General features: G+C 43.4%; 1 protein-coding gene across 4 annotated transcripts; it reads left to right on the forward strand.

The window, feature by feature from the left end:
* The first annotated feature begins 1,282 nt into the window (after nt 1-1,282).
* On the forward strand, nt 1,283-23,060 carry arhgap40 (Rho GTPase activating protein 40). 4 transcript variants are annotated; one of them, XM_086118215.1, is made up of 15 exons: nt 1,283-1,424; nt 12,136-12,365; nt 13,171-13,391; nt 14,598-14,673; nt 14,806-14,927; nt 16,291-16,456; nt 16,743-16,834; nt 17,316-17,393; nt 17,812-17,971; nt 18,385-18,467; nt 20,560-20,766; nt 20,854-20,997; nt 21,521-21,672; nt 22,125-22,180; nt 22,926-23,060. In XM_086118215.1, the coding sequence occupies exons 2-15, from the start codon at nt 12,155-12,157 to the stop codon at nt 23,027-23,029; spliced, it is 1,872 nt and encodes a 623-aa protein (XP_085974341.1). In that variant the 5' UTR covers nt 1,283-1,424; nt 12,136-12,154; the 3' UTR covers nt 23,030-23,060. The 4 variants fall into 4 exon arrangements, with proteins under 4 accessions (XP_085974341.1, XP_085974340.1, XP_085974339.1 ...); XM_086118214.1 differs by lacking the exon at nt 1,283-1,424 and adding an exon at nt 6,908-7,125; XM_086118213.1 differs by lacking the exon at nt 1,283-1,424 and adding an exon at nt 9,586-9,889.
* The last annotated feature ends 871 nt before the right edge of the window (nt 23,061-23,931 follow it).

Here is a 23,931-nt window from a genome sequence, read left to right on the forward strand (position 1 = left end):
TCACAGTATAAGGCACACCTGTATGGCTATTTCAAGAATACAGAATGACACACCTCATGTAGTGACATACGGTAGGTATGCTTTGTCACCGCTCTCACCTTGACTTCTCATGGAGTCAGGCAGCACAACAGTCCAGATGTGTCGTCATGACATATTAGGTATCAATGGGAGTGTTGTAATTCCAAAGGGTGCTAAACGCTGATTCAATCTAATGAAAATACCAAGTGTACTATACTCTGTGTCTAAAAATGTTTCTTTATTGTGCACATTCTGCAGGGAACGTGTAAAACTACAAAAGGGGGGAAAAAATCTGATTTAGATAAATACATAGGGTGGCCCGGTATCCAGTGGTTAGCACGTCGGCTTCACAGTGCAGAGGTACCGGGTTCGATTCCAGCTCCGGCCTCCCTGTGTGGAGTTTGCATGTTCTCCCCGGGCCTGCGTGGGTTTTCTCCGGGTGCTCCGGTTTCCTCCCACATTCCAAAAACATGCATGTCAGGCTGATTGGACGCTCTAAATTGTCCCTAGGTGTGAGTGTGGGCGTGGATGGTTGTTCGTCTCTGTGTGCCCTGCGATTGGCTGGCAACTGATTCAGGGTGTCCCCCGCCTACTGCCCGAAGACGGCTGGGATAGGCTCCAGCACCCCCCGCGACCCTAGTGAGGATCAAGCGGTTCGGAGAATGGATGGATGGATGGACAGTATTAAATGGTTTTGTACATTTCATGATTCAAGAGCTAAAAAATGCAACAAATGATTTTTTAAAAATCCTTATCTCTTTATCATACTTACTTTATATTTTTTTATTTTTTGCTGTATTTTATTTTATTTACCTCACGTCTTGGGATTTACTGGGCTAACCTGGGACCTTGGGTATCGTATTTCGTGACATATCATGTTGAATTGTGTGTTTCTATGACAAATATATTCCTTGATTTCCTGACTGATAACTCTTAGTTCAATGTGTTTTCTAGATAACTAATTCATTTTGTCGTAACAAAATAGTTAAAAATACAACGAATTTAATCGTGCAATTGTGTTTTCATCATAAAGAGAAACCTTATATTTATGGTGCAGTGCAATTCTGCCACTACGCGAATAAACACACTGTTCAAAGAATTCCCCAGCTGACCGTGTCCAGCATAGGTGAGTATTACTTTTGACTTTTTAGTCCACGCTGAATATGCAAATGTTCCAGGTGGAGGACTAGTGTGATGACCTCGGCTACCAGGTGCAGCGTGGCGGTGGAGTTAAGTCTCATTAGTATCACCATCATCCGGGAGGCAAGCGGGGAAAGCAAGCAGAGTGCCTCAGCGCCACCTGTGACATCTGTTTTTCTTCAAGACGAAGAAGAAGGGCAAACGTTCACGTGGAGAAAGAGTTGAACTTTCATACGCCTGAGATGGAGCCACTGCTGATTACCCAGGTAAGGACGATCCCTTTTCTTTCAGTTTTACCTTCACCAGCTTTATCTTTTTCTTGTCAAAATGGTGTTGGTGCATTTGTGGTTACCATGGTGATGGGCCTTTGAGTGCTGTTTGTGTCTTTTAGCTGACTAACGAGATAGTAGTCACAATATCATTACAAAGTAATAATAATTATTGAGCGAGTCAACTTTGCTTTGGAATGGCTTTCTGGTTTCGTATTTACGACCGTGAAGCGCTTCAACCTGGACACTTTTGAAAAATTTCTGAAAATAAGAGTCGTACTAAAAGCAGGTAGTTCCCATCGATATGTGATGTGCTTTTGGAGGCCCATTTATGTACAATAATTAAGTTATTGAGCAGTAATAAAAGTAATAAGAAAAAAAATCCTAGAAAATACAAGAGTGTTCGTATAAGCAGGTAGGCCTAATTATGTACAATCATTGAGTTATTGAGCAGTAATAACAGTAATAAGAACAAAATCATTTTCAAAAATAAAGGTAAGGACATTTTCATGAAATAAGAGTTGAAGTATAAGCAGGTAGTCCCCATCCATGTGAGATGTCCTTTTGGAGGCTTAATTGTGTACAATTATTAAGTTGTTGAGCAGTAATAAGAATAATAAGAACAAAAGAATCTTCAAAAATACAGAAAAGGACATTTTGATAATATAAGAGTTGTAATACCAGCAAGGAGTTCCCATCTATTTGTGATGTGGCTTTGGAAGCCTAATTATGTGTTACCACGAAGTTATTGTGCCGTAATAGCAGTAATAAGAACAAAAAGAAAATTCTCAAAAATACCGGAAAGGATGTTTTCATCAATTATGAGTTGTAGATGTCAGCAGGGAGTCCCCATCTTTATGTGACGTAGCTTCGGAGGCCTAATGATGTCCAATTATGAAGTTAATGAGGATTAATAAAATGCTCTTCTAAAATCTAAAATAAATACTGTAAATAAATAAAAACAACCAAAAAAGGGGTTGTACTGCAACCAGCAAGAGACCTCCTATGCTTTTTAATGCTGTATTTCTTAATTATGCGAAGCACGTTGTGTATGAAATGCGCTATAAATAAAGCTGCCATGCCTTGCCTTCACGTAACATGTCAAGTACGATTAGCGAGCTCAGAATGGTGTCATGTAAATATCATAAAAAGCGCACCACGTTTTGCATGGCGCAAAACGTGGTGCGCCATGGTAGGTGGCATTTTTTCATCATGAAGTGATAAAAAGACACAAATGCTGTGTGTTGCTATTCTTCGAGTCTGAAACGCGTGTGTTTGGATTTTTGTCTGCGCAGTGGCATTTGTTTTTAATACATGCCAATTGATTAAAGGGTTGCCCAACTCGTTCCTCGAACAATTTGAACGTCATAAGTGATTTAATGAGCCAATAGAAAGCAGTTGATGATGTGAAAACGCCCATGTCCCAGGTTTGTTTTTTTTGTTTTTTTTAAATGGTATGCATTCATTTTCTGTGCCACAGCACCCTTATTGATTGTGCACAGTCCTAGTGTACATTTTGCTTCCTTGATCAACATGTTTCTGGCGTGACTGGTTGGATCATTTCAGGTTCTTAGTCCATCCATCTGCCGGCCTTCTTGATTTAACATGTTTCCTGATCGCGAGTGCATTTTCACTTTTATTCTCTCTAAAAAGGGTCACAAGAACACGCAGATCTATTTTGAACGTCGTCAACAACAGATTTTTAAAATGGGAGTTATCCCACACGTTAAGGGGATAAATGGGCACGTGTTCTTACTCCTGCTCTTTTGTGTAGTAAAATCAAGATGACCAACAGCCCACCACACACATAGCTGTAACCCCATCAACAATCACAAGTATGCTTCCCCAAACTCGATGTCATATTTGTGAGAGGCAGTGCGGCGCCACGGGGCTCCCAGACTGCCGTCCAATGCTATCCGGTGCTGCGTTGCGGTTGCAAACTCGTTTTGCTATTTTTATTTTGGCAAACGACTTGAGAGAAACAAACACTCAACACAACCTGTTGCTTCTTTATTATTGTTACACAACGGCTATTTTGTTAAGCAATAAATAAATCTGTATTCCGGTAAACAATACTAGATATTTTATATGTCAACGTTTTGGTCTTATAGGTAATGCTTATGTTGAAATATAGGCAAGTGAACCATGAACAGATACGAAAGCCAGTTTATCTACTTCAACCATTTAAACACTGTCTCACAGTCTTTTCACCATTCAGTGCGACGTCACAAAATGCAACAAAACAGGTGTGTACAGTGGCATTTGTTTTTAATACACGCCGTTACGTAAATGTAAGTCAGGCGATCAGAAATCATATTACAGGGGTTTTTTTCCCCACTTCAACTTTTCATGCCGAATGAAACAATGATATGTAAACATGTACGGCTGCATACTGCAATTCTTAAGCATTTATCTAATGTGAACACTGGATAAGTAAGTCAAGAAATAAAATATGAAAAAAAAAAAAATAAAGCAGCGAGGAAAACAATAAGCCCCTGATTTTAAAACTTTGAAATCATGCCACACGACTGTGTTTTCAAGCCGAAACTGAGCCATTCTGACATGTTGACAGAGTGCAATGTGAGTGGCGAAAAAATGCGGAGTCATGAATATGACACAGTGCGATTCGGCAGTATCTGCCACCACGTTCTTGTTGTCTTTAGCCGGCGCTCTTATCCTCCTCTGTCACCGTGGCCCCCTTATCTATTTCCCCGACTTTTCTCCAGCCTCGCACGGTGCGCTCGACTTTCCTGCCGCCAGCCCTCATCCTTGACCGTGCGTGGCCCGCTTGCCAAGATGTGGATGAGCAGGTCACGAGGCTGATCTGGCTGTCACATGCCGACCGCGGGGGTCACGCACAAATGTGCCGTGGCCTCCTCGAGCACTCTCTACTCCTGTTATCCCGTATCCACGAGCTAAGCTTGTTTGTCAGAAGAGGCGAGGAAGGTCTCGGCTTAAGCGGGGAGCCTTGTCTTATCGGGTATGCCCTCGCTGAGAGAGAGTGGATACATTGTTTTTGGCACGTCAAGGTCTTGTCGAGACGAAAAAAAAGCTGTGGGGGGATTCTCGGTGGTAGGTGGTTTTTTGGGTCCGTGGCGAAAAGTTGACAAGGAACGGCTGTGAGGAAAGCTGACTCCCAACCAAACTGATTCTGGTGTTTGCATTCATCTGTGTTGATCTGGTTAGACACAAAGTCCAGGAGGTGAGTGGGTAAATTACCACTAAGTGGAGAGTCAGCAGCACACCACGGCGTGTCGATGCTTTTGCACTCCCAGCCCAGCCTTAACCTGATGACCTTCCTGATCCTACTGGTTAACACTTCTGACTCACAGTTGTGAGGGTTGGGCTTGCACCTTCCTGTATATAGTTACATGTTCTTATGGTACTCCCACTTCCATATTAAAAAAAAAACATGAAAAGGAGTAGATGTCGGTTAGGCAGAATGGTGGACGAGTACTCAGCGTCTCTGCCTAACAGGGCTCCGGGTACTTTAGCTTCCTTACACATCCCCAAAACATGCATGGTAGGTTAATGGAAAACTCGAAATTGTCCATGGATGTGAATGTGAGCGTGAATGCTGGTTTGTCTACACGTGCCCTGCACGTATTTTCCACACTAAAAGGTGCACTGGATTATGAGGCGCACCTTCAATGAATGGCCTATTTTGTAATTATTTTCATACATTGGGCACACCGCATTACAAGACGCAATCTACAATGCATCCACTGTATGGAGCTACGCTCAAGGAAAGGCCAACAGAACGATCAGATGTCAGCAAAACCTATTGAAAAAAGCAGCGACACAGTTCACTTAACCGACAGCAAGTTATAACATTGACTCGTTAACGTTGAACTCTCTTGCCGCTGCTCTATTTCCGTGCTCAACTGCGTAACCAATCGCCTCAAGTTTGAACTCTGCGTTGTCAGCATGTCTCCAGCAAGGAGCCATTTTGGGGTCGGAATATTACCGTAATAACTATACACAAGGCGCATGGGATTTTAAGGCGCGCTGTGAGGTTTTAGGTGCGCCTTTTAGTGCGGAAAATATGATAACTGGTGACCAGTCCAGGGTGGACCCCACTTCTCTCGCCAAAGGTCAAATGGGATTGCAAAACACAGATTTGGGGTTCATCCTTTCGATGCTCACGTTTTTGAAGTCTTAAGCGAATTTGATGACATCAGCCATTATGCGTGTGCGACCCCCCCCCCCCCCCCGCCCCCCCAATCCTTTTGTTTGTTTGTTTTCTTTTTCCAAGCCCGTGTTATTTATATCCCCGGGCTGCACTCACATGCTTTTATATTTCTTCGCCAACACACAGCGTTTCAAAGTTAAAGCCTCCCTTGTAATCTCTTCCAAAACTCCTGACAGAGATTAGACAATAGTGGGAACAATTGTCGCTGATTTATTGTGTTCAATTTGGGATGCAGTGGTGTCACAAATTACCTGTGAAACCAGACAACGACAGCCCATTATCATGTCTCTGTAAGGTTTTATAATTCTTTTTGGCTTTTATAGCGTAGTACTGGGGCATCTTGTAGTACAGTTGTGCATTTTCTCCATTCATCCATCTATTTTCTATTTAGCTTATCCTCATACGAGGGTTGGGTTGAGCCTGAGCCTATCCCAGCTGAGATGCTTGGCGAGAGAAGCAGGATCCACCTTGTACTGGTCAACAATCGGTCACAGGACGCAGAGACAACCTAAGGGCAATCTGTCTACAAAAAGAGTTATTGTGGTTAATGTTGCTTTCTTTTTCAGCAGTTTTGTGCCATCCTTGAATGGTCATTTTTATGCATGAGCCCTTCGCACCAGGAGAAAAAAAATTGCTGTATGTGGTTCTTTTATTGTTTGCTTCAAACCCTTTGTTTTTGGGTAAGGATAGTGGATCTTTTATACAGACATTTAAAAAAAATCTGTGATCAAAAATGAAATATATTAAGAGCATGTCGGCATGTATTTTGTCCATATTTAAAATAGTATTGATGTCATACATCTATCTGGTTAGGAAGTGCGTGGTTCTGTATGGCCCCCACCATTGGAAAATGGTGGCCCCACTCCAGCATTAAATTGCCCATCCGTGTTATAGAGTAAGTATAGTATGGGTACGGGGAGGGTTTAATATTTTTTTGAATTCAATGTAGAGGATAACCAGTGATTTCAACACAATGTAAAAGTAGTATTTGACAGTTTCTCATTGAGACAACTTGTCTTGAATTGTTTGTGTTGTTAATAAATGACATCACAACCATGAGGATAAAAGAGCAGAGATCAAGTGTGACACAAGTTCAGTGAGTTTCTACACACCGGTGTTCAGTAAACCATTAAATATAATAAGTGAACTTGTTGCTGATGATACGTAACGTGTTTGCCGGCCTAACTTTATCCATACAGCTGGCCGGTGTGGTCATGCAGCCGTTCATTCAAACAGTCTGCACCCCAGGCAGACTCCCTTTCCTGCTCCAGGATGCGACGTAGTGACGCGCGTATGGAAGCGGTCGGGCCGTCCTTGTTCTAGTGATGTGTTTGCGCACTGAAGAGACTGCAAGGAAACTGCTTGCCCGTGGCAGGCGGCTGCTCGTTCCTCCAGTTTTGGAGGTGGGGGGACTGCCACAACCATCAGCAGGATGCCATGGGGGAGAGGAGGCTCGGTGGCCCTGCTCCTGCTCTCGGGCCGAGGCATCGTGCGGGCCAAGGCCAGGTAGGATCAGACTAGGTGGTCCTTGACGTACTTTCGTGGTTAACTTGAAGATTTGAGGAGAGGTTCCTCCTTTGTCCATGTTGACTCTATAAAGTGGTTGCTGAGGTATAGAGTGATTGTAACCACATATTTTTGGCATCAGTCTCCAAATCCTTGTCAAGCAACCTTTGATCAAGCATGCATGGGTGGATTGTTACATTCTGTAAAGGTTAAGTAGTTTGCAGTGGAATTCCTCCACAAGGATTAAACCTTTCGACATGAGCGCCTTTTTTTCCAGTGGATTACAGTATTCCTTGACAGAGCCAAGCCGGGGTTACTTTGTGTTATTAATGCTATCAAGTCGACCCCTACGCAATTAAAAAAAACAACAAAAAAAAACGAAAAACACTTCTGACATTTTGTCCATTCTTTTCTCTGAGCAGCTGCGGTTTCCTGTGTGAGTGTATAGGCACTTCAAATAGAAACAATCCAAGCAGCTTGACATTTTCAGTAGCCGCCACGGTTGTTGCCAATAAAAAAATAAAGTATTCAAATGCTATTTTTCTTCATAAGAATACACGCTACAATATTTTGTTGTTGTTTTTTAAGGAAGGGCTAGAACGGATTAATAGCATTTCCATTCATTTCAGTGGGAGAAGGTGATTTGAGATGCAAGTCTTTCAAGTTATGTGCGTGGTCACAGAACAAACAAAATTAATCTCAAGGCACCTCTGTACTTCCTTTATACAAATTGGTTTACTACTTTCCTATTTAAGCTTGCCTAAGGCTGCAATTTAAGACATTTCAGAAAGAGTTTTTCAGCGAATACTTTGTGATCGGCTCCACAGAAAAACAAAATGCCAATTGGTGAATTTGCAAGTAGTGAAATGCAAATATGCAGCGATTACTGTATTAGGAATGGTAAAAAGAAGAGCATTTTTGTTTTATGGATTATTGATGTTAAGTCTGAATGTTTTACTGGTTTTACATTATTATTGATCTATTTTGACATTTTATTCAGCTGATATTAACGGGGGGGGGGGGTTCCACATGGTTTTTTTTCTCACAAATTGCAGATTTTTGACAAATTTTCTTGCTTTTTTAAAGTTGAATGCTGTCGGACAAAGTATTGTAAGAAGTCAGATACTTCGGCTGTAATTCATATCTTCATTGTTGTAAGTGTTGTTATATGTTTTTTAAATTCATCAAACGATAAATGGGTTATCAGAATTTAATTCTTCCAAAATATCAGAATTGGCATCTGAGGCAAAAAAACTAAATAAAAATAATAATAATAATCCATGTTGGTCAGGCACACTTAAAATGTTACTTAAAACTGGACGTGTAAGAAGGATATGTTGCTGTGGACAGTTTGATCCTGACCAGAATTTTTTTTAAAAACCAACCCATTATATTATTTCCTTTGGTCATTTAATTTAATTTATTTTTTTTAACCTTAACATGTTGCAACATCCTGTTGATCGTGAATCTTCCACGCTGCATTCATGCGGAAGTTGGTATGCATCACATCGCAAGCTGCACTGCAGGTTTTAAATCCCAAACCCAATGCATCGTCACATTCCAAGTGTTCATCGGTCTTGCTTTGCACCATACTCAGCCAAGTCAGACAGAAATAATGCACAGGTGCTCACCTGCCACAATATTATTACATCAATGCAACAGTTGAATTCATTAAAATTTGCATTTTTAAAGCCATCTATTTTTATACCGCTTTTCTCTTGTTCAGGTTGGCCTAATGTGTTCTTATTTATATTTTGAGGGTGTTTGTTTGTTTGTTTTACATACGAGTCAGCTGATTTGCTAATTGAAAAGTGAGCATGACAGCGATTTGGTCGAGTGACTTCACACGTGACCAAGCCCCCCCCCCCGACCCCCCAGCCAAGGCCGATCGACCTGTCGCGCTTGAGCGACGAGCAAAATCCTTTCTACCCTACTTTTGCTTGACACGCCTCCTTTCTGTCACACAAACTATGTGTACCTGTTGCTCATGCTCAGGTATGCGTGCAGCAACTAAGTCATCAGTTACGTAATTGTGAACTGAAATTATGAGGCTGTGAACATATGAGGCAAAGTTTTTTGTTTTTGTTTTTCATTGTCGTGTCCCTGCCCAAGTATGAGCTACAAGGGAAGGACATTGTGTCCCCCCCTCAGGACCAGTATGCACTGATGTGCCCCTTGAGGCTTAATATTGGACGCTAAGAAAAGTGTAGCTTTTCTCAAGTCATCACACCAATGACAATCTCTTCTTCTCTATTCTCAGTAAAATGTAGATTATTTCACAATTTATCGAGTCCTCACACCAATGACGATCTCTTCTAGCGAATTCTCAGTAAAATGTAGATTACCCAAGTGACGACAATTCAAGTGACGGCGAGAGGGGCGTGTCACTTAGGGGGAGGAAAAGGTCAGGTGAGAACCATGCCTTCATGTTCAAGGCGTCGCCCCTCCCATACCGCATTCTGGTCTTGCTCCTGCACCTCAACTCATGACCCAGCGAGCCTCACCAGAACTTTCTGTCGCCGTCAAGGACAGCAATTCTAAGCAAATCTTATGCTGTGTTCTTGAGCTCGGTTCCGTGCGGGACTTTTTCCTTCCTGGATTCCTTTGGCGCTGTGAATATGGGAGGCAGGGAGGAGGTTATGGTGAACTGGGCACTGGAGCCCACCAAGCAGTTTTCGCGCTGGAACAATATCAGACTGCGTCCTTCACAGAAACCAATTAGGATCAGAAATTTAAGGCAGTCGTCACAAAAGAGGAATTCCAGGTAAGAACCCTGCACAAGTCAAGACGTTGGGATTTTGATATGAAACTTGTCTTTGCTGCAGTGATCTTGCATCATCAGCTTTGAACATAAACAAGCATGTGGTGATGAAATGATAAGAAGAGGGTGCAATAAGCATAAATAAGACTTTGCCTTGCCTAAACAGGACAAGCCTTGATTGAATCAGCACTTGGTTTCTTTCTTTTGAAAGACAAACATAGGTTGGTGGTTTTAAATCACATCAAACTTGTGATTTCTTCCATTCGTAGAAAAGTTACAGCCCTTTTTTTCTCAACTGTTAATTTGCAGCAGATGAGCCGATTTGTTGATTGATCGGTAGAAAATGAGCAATTTAGCATTTTCATTCCAAAATGAATCAAAGTTCGAAATAACGTGCATCTTTCATCTCACTTCGATCACATTGTAAGCATTCCACTGACAAATCACAGCATTTTGTGCAGCAGATAAGAAAAAGAATTGATTAATCAGCAGGGAATAGACAATTTAGCACTTTGCTTTCCAGCACAAGCAAAAAAGTCATCAGTGAGCACTGTGATGGTCTTTGCGTGCGTTGCCTTCATCACTCGTATCGATTGACTACTTGCGTGCTTTTTAAACTGAAGTCAGTAGTTAGTGTAGCACACGGTCTGTCTTAAGTGTTTTTTTTATGGGTTGAGCACAGAAAATCTGGCCTTCACTTCGCTTGATATTGTTTGTCGGTGTGAGACAGAATGTTGTCTTTGTTTTGACACAGGCTTGGCAAGAACACTGTGATCACCGCTGGCCTATGTTTCTGCGCCCGTGATTGGTGATCTATTTTGTGCCTTCTGGAATGTGACTGAGCCACACGGGCGCAGTGACTCAGCTGGTCACATCCTGTATTGCTGGCTATCTATGCATGGCATGCTCTCAGTGCTGCGGCGCCCAAAAACGTTTTCCACCATGTGTGCCAATAAAGTACAGTAGGATAGCAGCTTTCTATTAAGCGCATTTGATGTCATAAGCCACTGTGACACGATGCACAATTTTAACATGAACAGTGCGCGTCACTCTAGAAAACAACAAAACTGTACTTGAGCATATTCAATTCAAATGAATGATTGAACGAAATAGTTTATTTCGAGGACCAAATGCAAACTTTGATGAACCAAACCAAAAAAAAAAAAGAAAAAGACAAGTAGTATTTGAAAAGGAATCGAAATAAGTAAAATTGATCTATCCCTACCCCCATGATACATTTTTTTTCAATTATGTGTGTAAATTATTACATTTTTGGCAATTATTTGCAATATACCATTCCCCTATTTGTTGGGTCCCCAAATGAAGCAACAATCCCAGGTTGTGTTTCAGGCCAATCGACCAATTTATGTTCCAAAAAATATCCAGCCATACCCCTAAAACAACGCTTCGTCTTGCCTCAACCCATAAATGACAGCTTTTTTGTGTACTGTTTTTTTTAATTTGAATAATATGTGTGCGGTTTCAACTCCTCACCCATTCCATTCAAAACTCCACCACATTCACAGAAATACACATCTTTTTGTGTTCCCAACACAATGGTTTTTCAACTTTCATTTGTGACATAAACCCATAACCCCACACCCTGTCACAAAACATTTCGAGAGTAATGCTCAGAAGTCAATTATGACTTGATTTAGACATGATGACTGAGGTTTTGGGTGTGACCTTAACAGTTTGTGTGTTGCCAACAATAGAATTATACCTCAACAAACTGTTCTAAAAGAATCAATGCAAATGTGTTTTTCTTGAAAATTAAATATAACTTCAGTCAATGAATGTACCGTAAAAAAATAAAAATTAAAAAAAGACAAGCCACTGTTATATCATGCACATTGTGAAAGGTTCATTTCAGTGATTCTTTCACGTACCACGAGAGGGAGCTCACATATCACACTGGAAAAGGTGACTGTATTGTACCTCGCACTATATTGACAGTGAAAGTGAATGGCATAGTGGGAACTCAGGTCCGTACAGTGCCATCTAGTGGTGATGCTTGGTCTCAAAGCCACATTTTGCAAGAACAATAGACACCCCCCTCCCCTTGGCCATCTTCTCTCCCTCCCTTCGTCTCATTCCTTTTGTCTCTCCATCTCTGTGCCGGCTCCTCCGTCTTCCCCGCTTAACCCCCGCGGTCTTCGCCCCTCGCCTCCAGCTCTCCTGCGTCCTTGTCGGCCTTTGGTTTGCATGCACGCCTGTGATTTCTTTACGTGTGTGTATGTCTGCGCCAGAGACCCCAGCCCCACCGAGATGAGCGTGGAGCCCTGGGCCAGCCCGCAGGACCAGGCCGCCGCTGAGCACAGCGCACACACGCCGCCGCCCTCGCCGCCCTCCCAGGACCAGGAGCAGCATCCCGACAAACTCTGCCTCGACTCCTTCTGGAACGAGGTGGAGACCATTCGACTGGGGGGCGGCCTTGCGGACCTCGACAGCACCCGGAGGGATTCCCGACAATCGGAAGGTAAAAGACTGCGAATGGCCAGTCGAGTAGCTTTTTGCCTTCTCACTGCTCAAATGATGCTTTTGCCATGGCAACATATCAGGTTTCAGAGGAGAGCACATTACCATGACGACACACTCCCAGTGGCGAGGAGGGCTGATTTGTATTGACTTAATGCTATTGTGCTCACCCAATGATCTGAGTGCCCTTTAATCAGATCTCATTGTTGTTTTCAATCGAGCCCCTTCTTGGCTTTATTTCATCAATCGAGAATGAGAAGTCCTCATGAAGCCGCATGCGGCTTTGTGATGCCACATGCAGCATGGTCACATGACTGCCTTTGTGTAAAAGCTTTTAAGGCCTCCGTTACCTTATGGACAATATCTTAACAAGACTCCTTCACAAATGTCTTCAGTCTATTCAAAAGAGTGACACCACAGGTGCATTCTTCCAGAAAGGAATTGTTTTGGCAGAAGGTATTTGTGTCCCCTAACCTGCTAAGCCAATATTAGCTCACTGATATCTCGCTGTATTGTATGAGCAAACAAAGCAACATTGTACACAGTGTGTTTTGCCTGACTGTAATGACTGTACAACCAATTCTTATTATATCCAGCAATTCTTTTGAGGGCCACATGCAGCGCACAGGTTCTCCACCTCGATTGTTTTTGAAAATGTTTACTTTTTGTCCGACACTGTTGAAGGTGATCTGCGTACTTACCTCATTCAGTACCAGCCAATTCTGGACCAAGTCTGAAAAGACGTTTAAAAACGTCTTTGGGAGTGAATGAGTTCATGTGTGTTCGTTTGTGTGTGTGTTTGTCAGAAGGCGAGCAAGAGGAGCAGTGGCTGGCCGACGCCGGTCTGTCCAACCTCATCGGCGAGGGCAGCGAGGATGCGGACAACGCCGTGCTTCTGTCCACGCTGACGCGGACGCAAGCCGAGGCGGTCCAGCGAAGAGTGGATTCCTACACAATGTCCCTACGCAAGAGGAACAAACCGGCACCGCGCCACGTCCGCGATATTTTTGACATGCCCCTCCGTCAGGTGAGCCTGACGCAAGTTTGAAGGAAGCTTCAACAGCCCGCTTTCCGTATTTTCCTGATAAAGTAACCACTTTAACTTGGACATAACTGAAGTGGGCATCATGTGTCTATTCATTATTATAATTTTTGGGGGGAATTGAATTTGTATGAATACAAGCTTCCACATTGCTTTCTTATTGACTCAAATCATTAATCATACATAATAGAATTGAAAAAAAGAAGGAAGTGTGGCGTTTATTTCGACACGTTATGAGCAACAACACGCCCAATGCTTGATTGCGGCACAGCATCTCGTTGTCGCGGAGGCCACTTTTTGAGGAAATGATGTACAAGCGCTCCTCAGTGTATGGGGGAGCGCCATTGCTCTGATTCTGTCTGTCAGTTAGAAGGTGCAGTAGACTGTCACTTAGCTATTAAGATATCCTTTATTTGTCCCACACTGGGGAAATTTACAGCCTACAGCAGCAGGAATGTGGGTAGAAAGAAGAAAGAAGAAAAAACAAACAAACACCGTTCAATTAAGTGCCATATAAATATATATATTATACATAAATAGCTATAGTAACATAGCAATAAAGTCTGTTCATATTTATAAAAAAAACAACTTCTTAGGCCATCAATATTAAACAATCAAATGAAAACTTGAGTCCAGCATTGAACTGATGGTGCCAAGTGTCGCTGAATTCTTAAATGTGCGCCATTCGTAACCCCGTCGGCGCGTATGTCAAGCAAGGATCCCCTGTGTATGCATCCTTGTGAACAAGAGCCAAGCTGCATCAGTATGCAGTATGCCGCCATGGACGATAAAAGCAAACCACATGTAAAGGTCACGCTTTATCTTTTCTTTCCACAAAGGAACGGTGTCCGCTTTTCTTGGGATCCTTGTCCTTTACCCACTGAAATCCTGCACAAGTAAAACACGACTTGTATTCCCTGTGGCGGCCGACTGATATTTACCACCGCTGCTGCGTGCCAAACGTTTCATTGTGTAATTTTTGCATCGTGTTGTAGAAGGATTCACCATTTTATCGAATGCATACAGTCAATCACAAGACGCGCACTCTTCTGGAAACACAACAGATTGGAGGGAACGGGAGGGCCCAGAGAAAAACCCATGGAGCTGAGATTCAAACCCGCTCCCCGTCGACCCTGACGCAGACGTGCTAACGTGCCTTCAATCATACCGATCAATACTTTCTTCCAACAGGGCTTGTCTGAGTCTCAGCGTAGTGAAGAATTGGCCCAGAACAGTATGGCACCCGTTTCCAAAACCCCACACTCAGGTGAGACCTTCACAAAGTGAAACTAGGAATTAACATTGAACCAAGTCATTCAGAAAAGCATTCCTCAACATCAAGTCAGTTGTATCGGCTCCTGTGGTCATTTCTCCCTGTGAACGCGTGTGCCTCGGCCAGCTCCTAGGGAGGAGATCTTCTTCACCGACGTGGCTTATTGTGAACAGGCCGTCATCTTCCTCAAACTGGCCAGACTGTCTCCGAGCAACACCCAGCGCAGGAGGGAGGAAAGCACCTTGCCTGTAAGCAAATAATAATAATAATACACTAAAATGCCTCTCACTTTTTAATCTTCTTCCTTGGATCCCGTTGTGATTACACACCAACGGTCATTTATAAATGTACTTTTTGTGTAAGTAAAAGTACATTTTACTTACACAAAAAGCCACTGGCTCAAGATCCTTGAGCCAGTGGTTAAAGGTGTCAGTTACAGTTGGGGGTGCGCAAGTTCTGGTTTCTCTATCAGTCAAACCTCGGTTTTCGAACGTCTCTGTTATCAACCAAATCGGATTTCGACTAGAAAATTCGAGCTGTGTATGCTCTGCTATGGCCAGGCATCGTTAGTCGAACAAGCAAATACGATTTGATCTTTTTTTTTACACCTCTTATTACGACCGAAAACCGGTTTTCGACCAAACTGAGCAAACCCGAATACTCCGCTCGACTCCTCTCGGCTTCCTTAAGCGAGTGACGCTTCCTCGTGTAACGTTCATTGTGAGCAGACGTGTTGTGATTTACGCAAATCTGACTGTTTTGTTTTTGTTGTTGTTGTTGTTATTTCTGCATGGTGTATCAGCCTCCTAATCATGGGCTAATAAAATAGTTTCGGATTTCGAACAAATCGTTTTTCGAACGGCCTTCTGGAACGTGTAACAATAGTATTGTTCGATTGAGTTGATGTTGCTAGTGTGACAGCTTTGGTTAGGCAACAGGAAGCGACGTGTGTTCTCTCCGATGTTACGAGACTACGTTACGTACTTGTACTTCAAGAGTTATGACAATAAAAGTGAAGTAAGCAAGATGCTTTAACCATCCACTCTGTATGGTCAGTGAGAACGGAACAGAGTGAAACAGAACGGATTATGGTCGAAAATCGAGGTATGGCTGTATTTGATGTTTTGGGGATAAAGTAAGCCACCAGTCAGGTCCAACCGTCATAATAATAAGTTACATTTTTAATTTGTCCGCCAGCACACAGGGTCCTGTTTTTTTTTTTTTGCTGCAGTCCCAACCACAAACGGCACTGAATGAAGTTACAGGTTTATATTCATGGCCTACACGTGTTTTTCACACAGCTATTATGTCAGACTTTACTATTGCGCGAGCGCATATTTCTGATAGAATACAACACGTTCGGGTTATTAAGCACCAGCATAAGGGCTGGCTAAAGTTAAAAGTTCCCATTTATTTTCTTGAGATTGTTTATCTCAGCCTGATATTTTTGTTTATGGGTCAGAGATTGTTGTCAAAAAGAATTTCCATCCAACTTTGGGTGGAAGTCAATATGACCTCATCAGTGATGATTCCTGATAATCCTCAATTGTTGTTTTTCTTGAATAACCCTTTTTCCATTTCTGTTGTATATTTTTGCTCTTCTACCTTCAGCGAATAATCTGCACCAAGTCCCGTCTGGGAGTCACTCGAATTCAAGACCTGTCTCACGCCGACATGAAGAAGGTGCGCCAGTTGGCTCTCATCGATATGACGGCGCTGTGCGACCTCATCGGGCTGGAAGTGAAACGGCACAAGACGGCCAAGAGGAAATTGCCAGGTATGGCGCCTGACCACGCGTGCACACACCCACGCAGAGAAAATGTGTGGAAGATTTACATTGGCAACACGAGAGAAATAGTTGGCATTGTTTGTCAACCTGCCAATTAAAACAAGAGTGGGACAATGTCGCTCTTCAGCTTCCTGCGTAGTACCTCTTCGTCGATTCTCCCTCCATGACTTCATTGGAAATATTCTGTAAATAGAACATCACATACAATCCTAACGATAGAATGAAGTAAACTAGATCAAGTTCAAACTAACGATACGTGAATATGTCGTATCAGAGAGCTCGTTGTTTGGCGTGCCGCTAGCCACCTTGCTGGAGAACGACCAGAAAGTGAAGGCGGCAACAACCACTCCTCTCCTCCTACAGGAGGTAAGATCACACGTTGTATAGTGTGTGTGTGTGTGTGTGTGTGTGTGTGTGTGTGTGTGTGTGTGTGTGTGTGTGGATGTATGTATGTACGTGTGGGTGTGGGTGTGCAGGTGCGTGTGTGCTGTGGTTTTGCTATCAAAAAGTGGGTGGGATTGACCTTCCAGGCCCAATTTACAATAATGTACCGCCTGAGCCTAGTTACTTTCCGAACCCTTTTCAGAGGTGTTAAATGACTCCTAAATTTAATTATGCCACCAACAGTCATTATGGGAATGGTACTCCCACATATATATACAGTATATATATATATATATATATATAAAATGACGTGGCGGGCCATATCTGGCCCCCAGGCCTTGACTTTGATACTCGTGATGGAAGACGGCACCCCGACTGCAGCAGCAACGCTCCGAATAACCAGCAGAGGTGACATTGAAATATGGTGCCTGAATCTCGTCTCTTGCTTTCTCGTCTTTTTCAGCTTTTAACGTTCCTGGAGAAGAAGGGAGTCGATTCCGAGGGCATCCTGCGGGTTCCGGGATCTCTCTCCAGAATCAAGGTATTCGAGTGTCCTAAGCCCAACAGAATGATGGGGTTTGTTTTTATTTTTATTTTTTACCTCAGTGATGTATGTGTCCTTAAAAGTACTACTAAAGTGGGAGGTCAACCTGTAAATTTTCTTCATCCTAATATGTTCTGTGCGCCTTCACATTTGACCCTTTTCTCTTAACTAAAAATGAGGAGAAAGTTGCTCAAAGCTGAGATAACGACCAATCATGGCTCATTTGTTTTCAAAGCTGAGCCATGATTGGTCTGTTACCTGAGCCCCTAGCATTTGTGATGTCATTATCAATCCTACAAATCTGGACATTTTGCCATTCGGCACAGTTTATATGACATGTATTTTGAACGTCTAGCTTATTGTGCGATATCTAGAACGCGTGAAGATGTCCTGAAAGCATGTTCTTTGACCTCAGTCCCTGCAGCAGAACCTGGAGGCCAACTTCTATTCGGGTCAGATCAAGTGGGAGGAAGTGAGTCCCAACGACGCCGCCGCACTTCTCAAGAAATTCATCCGAGAGCTCCCTGCTCCTCTGCTCACCGCCGAGTACCTCAACACCTTTAGCGCCGTCAGAGGTCAGTTTTTACTTTTTATGTTCTTCTGCACCAGTGCATTAAAAAAGAAAATTCCCGCTGAGACACACCAACATTTTCCCAGAAGGATAAATTAATGTTCCATTTTTATGTCCCCTGTCACAACAGAGGTGTAACAATCATCAGTTTCATCCATTTTAATAAAACATATTTCAATAAGACAGATCAGCTGATTAATGGCTCACTGATGAAGACTTGGTGAGGAGGTTGGTGATAAATGGCGTGAGCGCAGACAGACATGGGCTAACAAAGCTAATGGCCCCCTGTCATGACACCATCCATCTTGAGACATTTCATTACTCTTCCACAAACACAGAGGAAATGAGTCCATGTGTGTGTGTGTTTGGGTGTTTGTGTCTTCCGACTGTGTCACCTTTGTTTTGTGCCTCTACCAGACATCAGCGAGCTTAAGCAGAAACTGCACGTGCTGAACCTGCTCATTCTGTTGCTGCCTGAACCCAACAGGAACACTCTGAAGGTAAACACGCACACGCTCGACTGCATATTCATCACATGGAACAGAAATATAAACACATATAGTCCAAGTCCATCCATTTCTTAAGCCGTTTTTTTTTTTCCTCACGAGGGTCGCGGCGCGTTCTGGACAGCACATCGATGAAAAACCGCGCACGCTCACATTCACACGTCGGGACAATTTAGAAGTGTTTTATTCTTCTGCCGTGCCTGTTTTTGGAATGTGGGAGGAAACTGGAGTACCTGGGGAAAACCCACGGAGGCACGGGAAGAACATGCAAACTCCACACAGGAAGGACGGAGCCGGAATCGAACCCTGTACCTCTGCACTGTGAGGAGGATGTGCTCACTATTCGACCACTGTGCCACCCTAAACACACATAGTGATATTTTTAATTTTTGGGAACAAGACATATTTGTTTTTCCGCCAAGCCTCCTCCACATTCCAGCAGTTGCCTGGCAACTGCTTTCAAATCTTATAAAACACTTGAGTTCAGCACCAAAACACCCAACTCGGCGGGTAAGCTCTTCTCGTGAAAGTGGGCGGAGCACACAAAGCCTTTGTCTGCTCGGGTTGCACACTGGCAATGCCGGTTCCATCTTTTGTCATGCAAATATCCGTGCGTGTGATCAACTTTGTAAAGCCAAATCTGTGAAGTGGCTAAGTGGCGATTACCATCAGAGGATCAAACTGGAGTGTGTGATGCACCTGCAGAGCATGAGCAGCTGCCCTCACTCTTGCACAGCTTATTGTTTTGCTACCCCAATTGTCACTTGGCAGTTTTGTTTTCTTGGCTGCAAACCGTTGGCTTCACAATGTACACTGTAGATGCAACCTCCAGCTTAACTCCTGGAAATATCAATAATATAAAACACCACTTCTATTGTCACAATGGTTGGCACCTTCTATTAGCTACAGGGGCTTCCTCGGTTTTCACCAAAGTTGCTTTCAGAAAGCGATGAAGTAACCTGACTTTGTACAACATTTCACTAATCTGGTCATATATTAAAAAGAATTTAAGAAAACAGTAAGTACGTTGGTAACTGGGCAGTACGGTGGTCGACTGGTTAGCACGTCGGCCTCACAGTGCAGAGGTGCAGGGTTTGATTCTGGCTCTGGCCTTCCTGTGTGGAGTTTGCATGTTCTCCCCGTGCCTCTGGGGGTTTTCTCCGGGTACTGCGGTTTCCTCCCACATTTCAAAAACATGCATAGCAGGGTAATGGAACACTTTAACATGTCCCTGGGTGTGAGTGTGAGCGCATGGTTGTTTGTCCATGTGTGTGCCCTGCAACTGGCTGGCAACCAGTTCAGGGTGTCCCCCACTGACCGCCCTAAGACAGCTGGGATAGGCTCCAGCACGCCCACGACCCTCGTGAGGATAAACAGATTAGAAAATGGATGGATGGTTGGATGGACGTTGGTAACTGAGTGCACCTTTTTGTGCCACATGATAATGTATCCCTATGCCGAATCGTTGTCTTATCCCTAACGTATGCTAAAGGAGTTGTAAAGTCATAATTTCATCATAGTATAATATTTTTACTGAAAATCACCAGGGCTGCGGCTATTAATTTTTTTTCCAACAATTATTCCGTCAGTTAATCAAGTAACCGGATGAAAATTGATTTTGCATTACACACCAAAAAGCGCATTTGAGGTGCAGATATTATTGTTGAGTCAATTCTATGCTTCAATTGTGAACAGTTGACGGCAAGTTTATTTTCTTGTGTCCCAATACACGAACAAGGTCTATAAGAGACACACTTGTATGAGTTTGGCATGGAAGAATGCCATCAAACAGACGAGTTTGAACGAAGATTGTGACTTGATAAAATCCCACTCAAATCTTGTAGAAAGTCTTCCCTCAGGGTTGGAAGAATGGTCATGTTTCACTTGACTCTTCCATGCTCGTTTTAAAATGAAGTGGACCAAAGCGCTGTTTTATCCGTTACTTGGCAGTGTGCATTAATTAAGCATGCCTCACTGACACTTGAGTTCAAGGATCAATCCGTTTTTATTTTGGGTTTTTTTTTTGTTTGTTTGTTTTTTAGCTCAATAAATGTCAAGGAATCTTGACATTGCGTGTTTCTCGCAGGCCCTCTTGGAGTTTCTCAGCAAGGTGGTGTCCCGGGAGAAGAGGAACAGGATGAACCTGTGGGCCGTGGCAACCATCATGGCTCCCAACCTCTTCCTCCACAAGGCCGTGCCCAGCAGGCTGACCGAGGGAGCCGAAAAGGGGCAGGTGGAGAAGGCCGCTGATGTCATGAGACTCCTCATCCGCTATCAGGACCTGCTGTGGACGGTGCGCGACGGTCGCTGCTTTTCACCAAGTATGTTTAGCTGATGTATGATGCCAGCGAATGAGCTCAGATGTCCTCTCTCCCTACAGATTCCAAATTTTGTCATGAACCAGGTGCGGAAGCTAAACGAGAATAGCAATCGGCGCTACCAGTTTTACGATCGCCGCTTCAAGAACCTGCTAAGGAAGATCCACACCGACAACAAGGAAAAACCAGAGAAAAATACCTCAGAGGTTAGCTTTCACAAATAATGTGAACCCTCGCGTATTTGCTTTCCGACAGTTGTGGATTTGCCTATTTGCACATTTTTTTGTTTGTTTTTGAAACCTTTGCTCTGTTGCTGAAAAACTCCCCAAAATGGTGCTTTTCAGGCCAAAGCAATAACATTTTAATGTGTTGTGTTTTTCCGCTGCGAGTCTTAAAACATTCATACCAGTGGCATCGCGAGATTGGTGTCAGCTGCGTGAAGTGGAGCTCCATTTTTGTCGCCAAAATGAGATGTCCAATAATGCACGTGCAATAATATCCTGTGCCGCCATGTTCCATCATGAACTAACCACTGTCGGGGGCCATCTATTTAAACAGATTTTTGTTATTCATGGAATGGCTCAGTTCCTATCTTGTGCATACTTTGTAGTTATTCCAGTGTGAGCCTAGAAATCGTCATCAATAAAGCAGATTAGGTTCAACCGGGTGTCTCAAAATCTTTTTTTATTTTATAAATTTTTTTATTTTACGTGATCATGCTCCCTGCAGACACGCCGTACAGTGAAGATCACCATCGGCGATCAGGTCAGCGGCTTCATGGAGTTCCAGATCAACATGGACTCACGAGCGTCCGACCTGCTGACCCAGTTTTACCACCAGTTCATCCACAGCCCTGAAACCGGGAAGGGCCAACGACGAAGGTACACCCCAAGTGCTCAATTTAGGAGAAAGAACGAAAGGAAGAAGATGATGATGAAGAAAAACCTTTATTTGTCTCACAATGGAGAAATTCGAAATTTACAGCAGCAAAAATTATGCAAATTAGAAAAACGTACAATTTGCATGGATAGGGAGAACAATGTGCATAACAAGAATTAGCGTTAGCAGAATAGTGTTGTAATGCCATGCAAAAGTGACGTAGATTAACCGATGGCCTGCTTCTAGTACTTTTACCAATATGAATATTAATACAAGGTAAGGCAGGTTCATTTGTACACCAACTCCATCGCTAGTAAATGTTCAGTACTTTCCAGAAGTAAACAAATAAATAAAAGAAAATAAAGTCCGATAGGGGAATGGATGTACAGTATTTAGATCAAAGAGCGTCGAGAGCTTTGGCGATATAAATCGAAACGTGATGTTCTCTTTACAGGAATGGCTCCATGTCCTACTCAGAGTGCGCCCTGTACGAAGTGGGAGGCAACATCGGTAAGTGTTTGATGCTGTCCTCTGAACCATTTGCATGTCTTTCTGCCCACTGAGTTGATGGGGCCAGCGGGCCCTTTATGTAATCCAGCACTTATCGGAGCACATGAGTGATTACGCTGCGCGCACACATGTACCACTCCTGCACTCTCACCGTGAAACTCGGAGTCTCACGGGGACAACGTTGATACTCACTAGCCTTGTAAGCATTTTTTTTTTTTTACCATGTGGGAGACCCCACAAATGAGGAGAAAACCAAAATCTGCATCTTTGTGCTTACTGCAATGTGTGTGGGTGGCATGTACGTACTCAAGACCAACATGGCCAACAACCATAAACTTATACGGGGATTTTTCGTCATAGATGCTGAACAAATTCAATAATTATTGTGAGCCACAAGTGATTACCGAAGTAGATCGGGGGAAGTCAAATCCCTTCTTACACACCAAAAAACAATAACTCAGGCCCCATTTCTATCCAAACTATGCTCATAGTATGCTCACATTCACGTGCGATCTCAAAATGGCCGCAAGCTATCTCCTCCATCCATTGAGACAATCTTGTTTGAGGGTTTTGCAAAAACTGTAATTCACCAACTCCGCCACTGGGCAGCGCAATGACACTCTTCGTGGAGCCATTACGTTCATTCATCCACCCTGCGTTGGAATGCATGAAGAATACATTGCGGTTGAAGATTTTTAATCCAGAAAGTAATGCGTGTGTGGGTGTTTTTGTATGTTTGCTTTAGGCGAGCACCGCCTGGACCCCGACACACACCTATTGGATTTGTACAACAGCAACTCAGGAGGTGAGTGGGTCCTCAAGATGAAGCCCAACACCAGAAGCTTGTGAAAGGATGGTTCAAGAAGATCGGGGGGGGGGGGGGGGGGGGGGGGGATTCACAGTGAGAGCAACAAGGCAGAAACAACCAGATGGAGGACAGATGAACAATCTGCCAGCAGCAAAATCTCCCTCCCCACCAAAAAAAAAAAAAAAAAAAAGCCCTCCATGACCACCCTCTTCCCCTCCACCTCCCATGTTTCTACATCCCTCCATCTCCTCCTCTCTTGATGTGACTCATTACGTGTGCTGAAGGACCTGCTGCTGCATTGACAGCAGCAAGAGAGCAAGAGCGAGAGAGGATCCCTGGGCAATTTTTGGTGCGCCATCTTTTCTCTCCAGCAATCATCGCCAGTCGAGAGAGAGCAGATGGGCCCGCAGAGCACCTCTGGCTATACCCTCTGCCCAAGCCCTTCCTACCACCTCCCCTGCCCCTTCATCAATCTGACACACACAATGTGTTCACTTTATTTCAAGAGGCTTAAATTCATCCCAGATCATACATGTACAAGGGTTTAGTGCCTTGCTCAAGGGGAAGGGAACAGGAAACAATTGGGAAAACAGTCCCAATTGTCCGCGTTTTTACTGCATATGTGACTCTTTGTCTTACATATCTTCAGACTGGGCTACAGTTCCTTTTGTGGCTGGCCGAATGAATCGCCTATGCTGAAATTTGGCAAGTTTTCGAAGGAGCTTGCATCCTGCTAAATAATACTGTTCATGTGTTTTTGAGGTCTCCACCAAAACTCACTCAGGAGAGGAAAATTAGTCGCCAAGTCAAAGCAGTACGTATTTAATTCACCGTGTTGTCGTTTGTATATATATATATATTTGTTTTTGGGCCCCTGAAGCCAGACATTTTGTGGACATGTCTATCGTGAGTAGACCCACAAAAAGTCTCGATACAACACAGC

Source organism: Hippocampus guttulatus, chromosome 8 (genome assembly GCF_054856545.1).
Source record: "Hippocampus guttulatus isolate MCC_2025c chromosome 8, RoL_Hgut_1.0, whole genome shotgun sequence".
NCBI lineage: Eukaryota > Metazoa > Chordata > Actinopteri > Syngnathiformes > Syngnathidae > Hippocampus > Hippocampus guttulatus.

Bases quoted from the DNA above. Each gene is read 5' to 3' on its own strand.
- arhgap40 (XM_086118212.1), top strand. From the start codon at position 11,897: ATGCTTGGTCTCAAAGCCACATTTTGCAAGAACAATAGACACCCCCCT. The intron at 14,674-14,805 runs GTGAGACCTTCA...TGCCTCGGCCAG, and splicing joins TTCCAAAACCCCACACTCAG to CTCCTAGGGAGGAGATCTTC. The intron at 16,835-17,315 runs GTAAGATCACAC...CGTCTTTTTCAG, and splicing joins CTCCTCTCCTCCTACAGGAG to CTTTTAACGTTCCTGGAGAA.